The sequence below is a fragment of the Chaetodon auriga genome, chromosome 10, assembly GCF_051107435.1.
Source record: "Chaetodon auriga isolate fChaAug3 chromosome 10, fChaAug3.hap1, whole genome shotgun sequence".
Lineage (NCBI taxonomy): Eukaryota > Metazoa > Chordata > Actinopteri > Chaetodontiformes > Chaetodontidae > Chaetodon > Chaetodon auriga.
Window position 1 is genome coordinate 100787 of NC_135083.1, and position 8916 is coordinate 109702.

At 43.4% G+C, this 8916-nt stretch overlaps 1 protein-coding gene across 1 annotated transcript; it reads left to right on the forward strand.

The window, feature by feature from the left end:
* Nucleotides 1–278: 278 nt before the first annotated feature.
* On the forward strand, nucleotides 279–6821 carry tsr2 (TSR2 ribosome maturation factor). The gene is made up of 5 exons (XM_076741316.1): nucleotides 279–362; nucleotides 1358–1448; nucleotides 2091–2182; nucleotides 3895–4050; nucleotides 6526–6821. Exons 1-5 carry the CDS (start codon nucleotides 285–287, stop codon nucleotides 6631–6633), a joined length of 525 nt encoding a protein of 174 aa, XP_076597431.1. The 5' UTR covers nucleotides 279–284; the 3' UTR covers nucleotides 6634–6821.
* The last annotated feature ends 2095 nt before the right edge of the window (nucleotides 6822–8916 follow it).

Here is an 8916-nt window from a genome sequence, read left to right on the forward strand (position 1 = left end):
TTTCTTGTTGTTCTATATTTATAGATTTTATTTTTGTGTCATTTTAATTGTCTAATTTTACTTGTTTTAATCCACATTCGACCATGTGACGCACTGTGTACCTTTGTTTCGAAAACTGTACATAACTAAAGATTATTATTATTATTATTATTATTATTGTTGTTGTTGTTGTTGTTGTTGTTGTTGTTGTTGTTGTTGTTGTCGAACAGCTTTCGCGATCAGCTGTTTCTGTCTGATCGGAACTCTCGTTCTTCACTCATCTGTTCCTGTCTGTCAGATTCAACATGGCGGCCTCTGTAGCTTCACGTGAGCTCTTCACGGAGGGAGTCAGAGCTGTTTTGCACACCTGGCCTGTCCTACAGGTAAATCTGATGGCTTAAAGTACACCTGACGGACAGGTAACAGCAGGGAGACGACACACTGACTGGCTCACACCGGCGCATGGTAGCAGGCTAAAGCTAACAGGCTAAAGATAACAAGCTAACGCTAACAGGCTAAAGCTAACAGGCTGCAGGTAGCGTGAAGCCCAGCTCAGGAGAAGCTCCGGTCAGCTGCTCTTTGACGGTGAGGTGAGGAAGATGCAAAGTAACGAGTCTTCTTCACTCAAGTCTTTTCTCGTAGAAAAGTTCAGTTTTATTATTTGAAATGATCTGATTCATATCAAATGTGGTTTTGTTGTTTGTTCCCTTCACGGAGCTTCTCTCAGACGTAAACATGAAGCGAACAGCAGTCACGTGATGCTGATTGATCGTTTGATTGATTGATGGTGGTCGGACAGCAGTTGTTATGAAAACTGACCCAGGATCAGTGACTCCTCTGACCAGATTAGGGTTCGTGCTCTGCAGCCCTGCAGTGACATCCAGTCTGACCGCTGAAGAAGAGTTGCTCCTCTGCCTCAGGGTCATCGTCACAGTCCAGTTTCTCTCCCAAAGATCGAATGCAGCCGTCACTGTTCTATGGCAGCATGAGCCGGCTGAACAATGAACCCTCTTTTGAAGTCACTGACCTCTTTTCCTCTTCATCTTGATATAAAACCAAACACGATGGTTTAAAGTTTTGTTGAATCATTCAGTGGAAACGTCTGCGTTTGATGTGTTTGTCCACTCATTTATTCATTTATTCAGGTTTTTCCTGGAATTGGTCACCTGTATCTCTGCGTGTAGGTATACACGTGTGTGTATTTCTGTATGTCTATATATACTACACATGGAGTGGAAGCACACTGTTTCTGTGGAGCTGCCGTCACGGTCAGTTTGTTGTTGTCTCTCATGTGACTGCAGCACTTTGAAAATGATGAACACAGTTTTTAGGTTTCATTGTTGCAGAGGTCAAAGGTCACAGACTCTGTCTTTTTCAGATTGCGGTGGATAACGGGTTTGGAGGCACATATGCACAGCAGAAAGCTGATTGGATGGTGGATGTGGTCCAGCAGTATTTCCATGACAACGGTAGGTAACCATGGTAACCTGTCAGGTGACAGCAACAGGTGTAGTATGACTCCACAGGACTGACTGACGTGTAGGAACTGAAGTTATTGTAAATACAAACTGCATGAAAACATGTCATATATGGTATCTGTGATGTACTGCAGTAGATCCCACACGAGTGTACGTGTAATGCACTGCAGTAGATCCTACGAGTGTCTATGCTGATGATCAGCTCATTGTTTATCATTTTCAGAATAAAAGCTGTTAAAAGCCTCAGGTCACTTCCTGCTGAGCAGCAAACAGCAGACAGACTCAGTGAGAGACCAGCTGGTGGACATTTAGCATTTAGCAGCTAAAGAGCAGATTTTTCCCTCAGGAGCTGGAGGAGACCAGAACCAGAGCTGAAAGAGAGAGAGAGCATCAGGCGACAAACACGACTCCACATCGATCATCATGTCATTCTGTAGCTGCTGGATGAGAAATAAACTGTCTGACAAAACAAGTTCAACATTTTCAGTTAAAGGTGAAGACGAGTTCATGAGTGTTCACAACTGTCGACGCTGAATCTGACAAAACCTTTAACCTGGTGATAATCTGCAGTGTGAGTCTGACAGATGCTGTGTTATATGACAGAAATGTACGTGTGTGTGTGTGTCTCATCAGCTGACCTGCAGCAGTGGGAGATTGAGGACTTCATTGCTCAACTGATGGATCAGGAGTTTGACACAGTGGTGGATGATGGGAGTTTACCTCAGGTACACACACACTCAGAAACACACACAAACACACAGTGAAGTTTTTTTAATTTCAGTTGTATTTTGAAAGATTTTAGTCCATAAAAGATGTCAGCATGAAGTGTGAGGAACGTGAACGTCTCCTCAGTCCGGACGATTAAACGTCATTACTTTAACAGAAGAAGCAGAAATATTACAGAACACATGTGAACACAGCTGACACGTGAACATACAGGTGGAGCATTTATGTTCCTCACACTTCACGTTCCTCACACTTCACGTTCACGTTCCTCACACTTCACGCTCCTCACACTTCACGCTCCTCACACTTCAAGCTCCTCACACTTCATGCTCCTCACACGTCATGTTCACGCTCCTCACACTTCACGTTCACGTTCCTCACACTTCACGCTCCTCACACTTCACGTTCCTCACACTTCACGTTCCTCACACTTCACGTTCACGTTCCTCACACTTCACGCTCCTCACACTTCACGTTCCTCACACTTCACGCTCCTCACACTTCACGTTCCTCACACTTCACGCTCCTCACACTTCATGTTCCTCACACTTCATGTTCCTCACACTTCACGCTCCTCACACTTCACGTTCCTCACACTTCACGCTCCTCACACTTCATGTTCCTCACACTTCATGTTCCTCACACTTCACGTTCCTCACACTTCACGTTCCTCACACTTCACGCTCCTCACACTTCACGTTCGTCACACGTCATGTTCCTCACACTTCACGCTCCTCACACTTCACGTTCCTCACGCTCCTCACGCTCCTCACACTTCACGTTCCTCACACGTCACGTTCCTCACACTTCACGCTCCTCACACTTCACGTTCCTCATACTTCAAGCTCCTCACACTTCATGTTCCTCACACTTCACGTTCACGTTCCTCACACTTCACGTTCCTCACACTTCACGTCCCTCACACGTCATGTTCCTCACACTTTACGTTCCTCACACTTCAAGCTCCTCACACTTCACGTTCCTCACACTTCACGTTCACGTTCCTCACACTTCACGCTCCTCACACTTCAAGCTCCTCACACTTCACGTTCCTCACACTTCACGTTCACGTTCCTCACACTTCACGTTCCTCACACTTCACGTTCCTCATACTTCACGCTCCTCACACTTCAAGCTCCTCACACGTCATGTTCCTCACACTTCAAGCTCCTCACACTTCACGTTCCTCACACTTCACGTTCCTCACACGTCATGTTCCTCACACTTCAAGCTCCTCACACTTCACGTTCCTCACACTTCACGTTCCTCACACGTCATGTTCCTCACACTTCAAGCTCCTCACACGTCATGTTCCTCACACTTCAAGCTCCTCACACTTCACGTTCCTCACACTTCACGTTCCTCACACGTCATGTTCCTCACACTTCAAGCTCCTCACACTTCACGTTCCTCACGCTCCTCACACTTCACGTTCCTCACACTTCACGTTCGTCACACGTCATGTTCCTCACACTTCAAGCTCCTCACACTTCACGTTCCTCACACTTCAAGCTCCTCACACTTCACATTCTTCACACTTCACGCTCCTCACACTTCACGCTGGTGTGGAGGATCTGGTGGTTCACCAAGCCAAACGCTGTTGATCAGGCCAGTAGAATGACGACGGAGGACAGGGAAGGTGTTCATGTGGTGTGTGTGGCTTCTTTTTTTTCACTGCCACCCCATAATGTCACACTCTGTGTATCTGCAGGTATCTGTCAGTCTGCTGCAGGTGTTCAGTCAGTGGCAGCAGGGGGCGCTGCAGCAGCTGAAACACACCATCAACATTTTGACACAGAAGACTCAGAGGGCAAAGGTCACGTCTGCAGTCACACAGTCTGATGACGACAGTGATGGTGAAACACAGGTACGTCTCACCTGTCTCACACACACACAACTGTGATTGGTCAGTTCACACACAGGTGAAAAACAAGGTTGTAAAAAAACATTTTGATATCTGTTTTTGCTCATTGTGTCCATAACAGTGAAAACCAATGCAATGAGAGACATACTACTACATCTTTTAAACGACCTACACACCGACACTAAATACATAAATAATGTCCTCTGCATGTGGAACCATTCACAGTGAGGGATTTTACAGAGCTTCCAGCTGGTGTCGGTCCACCTGTCCTGGAAGATTTCAACGACCCGGACAAACGGGAGATATTATCTGGCTATCAACCATATTTTCACAAGTTTCTTAAGTTTTTTCAGTATTGATTGAGACCAGTGGAGCTGACAGCCATGAAACAGACTACAATATTTTATCGCTCTCACCAAAGCTACCAGACTCCATTCACTAAAACAGTAATTTAACATCATAAAACACACTTCATTCAAACTGAAAGCAACAAAATCAAACTCACCAAAACCTTCTTGGTTCATCTTTCACTGCTCCAGCAATCACTTAACTCTGGTTTGGTTGAAACCAGAGATGTTCACAAGTCTTTTTTTGCAAGTCCAAGTCAAGTCTCAAGTCTCTAAAAAATAAATCTCTCATGTCTCTTCTTGTTTTAATGAGCCTTCTATCATCTGCTGCTACTCGGTCTACTAAGAATACTGCACAGCTAAATCTAAGAAATTCAAAGCATCTACTGTATTATTATCCCTCCTTTATCTATTAGCATAAAGTATCAGTGCTGATTAGTTGTTTGTTATATTATCTCTTTAAACAGGGTTCTGCAATGTAATATGAAGAGAACACACAATGAATGATTTCCTTTAAAGGAGACTGTATTCCTCCAACATGAACATACAGGTACATTATATCTGCCCCCTGTTGTGCATAAGAAGAACAAAAATATAGAAAATGTTCCACCTCACCCAGTCAAAAGCATTGTAGGCATTGAAGGAACGTAGATAAATAACGTTACTCAATAAACGTCACGTTAACGTTGCTCCATGCAAATAAGTGTGACAAGCAAACTAACATTCACTCATCTGTTCAAATATTCAGTTACAAAGCTGGTAGCACGCTAAGTTAAACACAGCTGATGCTGAGCTAAACGTGTTTGCTAACCGTCCATATGCGCTAATGTGACTTATCCGGGTGAGTTTTTAGGTGCCTGATTAAAATTTGATGTGGTTGATCAGCGTCCTTAATCTTGGTATCGCAGACTCTGCAGTCAGTGCTTCTCTTCTTGGTGCCGTCTTGTTAGAAGTTTTCGTAACCAAACGTAGTTACAAAGGGTACAGCAGCAGCTGCGGGTGTGTCGGTCATCTGAGGTACTAATGCGTAGGTCCGCGGGCCGCGCACCCAATGCGTAATATGGTTACCATGGTTACCATGTCAAAAAGGAGGGAAGAACATTAAGCTCGTCAGACGTTTCAGAGTTTCCCCAATGTTAATATGCCAAAAGAGAAAAGAAAAGAAAGGAAAAAGGGAAACATAATGATTGTTCACGAGTCCCAAAAGATGCGTCCGAGTCGAGTCTGAAGTCTTTTGAGCACGAGTGCAAGTCAAGTCTGAAGTCTCTCTGTGTGCGACTTAAGTGCGACTTGAGTCCAAGTCGCAAACTCGAGTCCCCATCTCTGGTTGAAAGAAACTTAATTCAGGCAATCAGGACAGGAGAGAGAGAGAGAGAGAGAGAGAGAGAGAGAGAGAGAGAGAGAGAGAGAGAGAGAGAGGGCCACATCAGAGAAAACATAAAAAGATATTTGCACATCTGACTCTGGAGTTATTGTCCTTGGACATCGTGAGAGGAGAGAATTAAGCATGTGGAGAAAAAAAGTGATTACTGTACAACAGAGGTTTTTTTCTGGAACTCCTGACCATCATGCTGTTGAAGTGCTGACACATCTTTGTCTGTTTGCAGTGTTACTGTCGCTGAGCTCATCAGATCAGCAGTCACATGATTCACCACCCTTGTTGTTTATTTAATGCAGTGTTTCCCAACCTTTTTTGAGCCACGGCACATATTTTACATTGGAAAAATCACAAGGCACGATCTGATCGTTCACTTCAAAGAGCCGGCTCTAAGACCGACACATCACTAATTCCTCCACTTGTTCCACTGTTAGAAAAAATAGCGGCGCAACTTGGTGGCGTTATCCTGCTAATTTCTCTGCGTGAGAAATACAAGGTGTGGCATGCGAGCATGTGAACGGGTTGAAATGCGTGTCTCACGCCCAATGGATGAGACTTGAGAGCTTTGCACACAGGAAAATTTCACCTGAGTGGTGCTCTAAGCCTTAGAGCACCACTCAGGTGAAATTGGATAATCTTCCACGGCACACCTGATGATTTCTCACGGCACACTTGTGTGCCGCGGCTGGTGGTTGGGAAACACTGATTTAATGATTATAAATACTGTAGTAATCAATGTTTTTCTGCACTCAGGCGATGGACTGTGAATCGTCCAGTCCATCAGTCCGCAGGACAGATCCCCCTCCGCCTCCTCCTAAGGATGAAGAGGACGGGTGGACGGTGGTCCGTAAGAAGAAGTGAAGAGGAGGATGAAGAGCAGCATGAACTGTCGAACACTTGATGCTGCTGACCTTTGACCTTCAGGATGGGGCTATGTGTGAGCCTGAAACTGTGTTTTTAGCAGCAGTGTCCCGCAGCAGCTGTGATGTTTCTGTCCTCATGGTGGACCTGAAGGGGGGACGTTTTTATATTAAATCTGCTGAAGCTGCTGTCACGTGTCCTTTCTGATGTCATCATACTGTACTATGACATCACTGTTTACTACAACACGGCACACTGTGACATGTGTGAATGCCATTTATGAAGATATATATGTGTATACATATATATATATATATATATATATATATATGTGTGTGTGTGTGTGTGTCTGTGTGTGTCTTACTACCCTTTGCCTTCAAACCAGCATCAGTTCTTATATGTACACAGGTGTATGATCAACAAATTATACCAAACACGTGCTAATGATCATCAATTTCACATGTAGGTGGAAACACAGTCATTAACTGAAACAGAAACAGCTGTGTAGGAGGCTTAAAACTGGGTGAGGAACAGTCAAACTCTGCTACCAAGGTGAGGTTATGAGAAGAGTTTCATGTCACAAGTCAAACATCATGGCAAGACTGAGCACAGCAACAAGACACAAGGTAGTTATACTGCATCAACAAGGTCTCTCCCTAACAAAGATTTCAAAGCAGACTGGGGTTCCAAGACGTGCTGTTCAAGCTCTTTTGAGGAAGCACAAAGAAACGGGCAACATGGATCGTAGACGCAGTGGTCGACCAAGAAACGAAAAATGAAAAACACATCAAGCTTATTCCCCTTTGAAATCAGAAGATGTCAGAATCAGAATCAGAATCAGAATCAGAAAAAGCTTTATTGCCATGTACGCTTTTACACATACTAGGAATTTTTTCTGGTGAAATTGGTGCATGACACATCTATCAAAGTAAGAGCATAAGAATATAACAATTTAAATATATATACACAAGTCTGTTTTTGTTGTTGCTAATTACCGGAAACACAGTTCTGTTTTTCAGAAAGAAGTCCAAGTTGAGCGTTAATGTAACGCATAGAGTTATATTTATATCAGTCGTGCCATCAGCTTAGAACTGGCAGAAACCAGTGGGACCGAGGTACACCCATCTACTGTCCAGAGAAGTCTGGCCAGAAGTAGTCTTCATGGAAGAGTTGCAGCCAAAAAACCACACCTCCGACATGGAAACACATTGGCCCCAAATTTATTCTGCAGCAGGCCCCAAACATACAGCCAACGTCATTAAGAACTATCTTCAGTATAAAGAAGAACGAGAAGTCCTGGAAGTGATGGTATGGCCCCCACAGAGCCCTGATCTCAACGTCATGGAGTCTGTCTGGGATTACATGAAGAGACAGAAGGTTTGAGGAAGCCTACATCCACAGAAGATCTGCGGTGAGTTGTCCAAGATGTCTGGGACAACCTACCAGCCCTGCAAACTGAGTGCAAGTGTACCTGGAAGAATTGGTGCTGATCACACCAAATATTGATTTGATTCAGGTTTCTCTTCTGTTCATTCACTGCATTTTGTTCATGAAAGAACCAATTTTTCACACCTGCCTAAAACTGCCTGATTTATCACACTAACATATTATGACACCACAGTGCATGTCTACAGTCTGTCATACATCATGACACATCACGCTTTAGTGTCATCACAGTGTCTTTGACATGTCCCTCTGTCTCATACTGAACTATTACATCAAACTTTACTACTACAAATCACACTATACTATGACATCATACTATGACATACTGTGCTATGACATCACACTATATTTCACTGTCATTTTATTGTGACATCACACGACACTGACAGGTCACAGTATTTTGTTATACTACATTGATTGTTCACTTTATGGGATACTTTGACACACATTACACTATACTATGATACACTGACAAATTGAAATTTTTGATAAATACTGCACTATTAGTCATAAATCACATATGACGACATGCTATACTATGACTTCAGACTCTACCATCACACCATTACATCATTATCCTACTATGACTAATCACCTTAAAGTATATTTATGTCAACATTATACATGACAATAATTCATCATCTCACGCTGTTCTATGACATGTAATACACTATGACATACACTAACACATATCAGTTCATCATACTACACTGACACGACCTATACTACATCCTACATTATACTTTGCCAGTACACACAGTATACTATGACTTTTCATATTGTACTGGGACACACGAAGCTTTGACATCCTAAACCACAGCTTCTAAATTTTTCCTG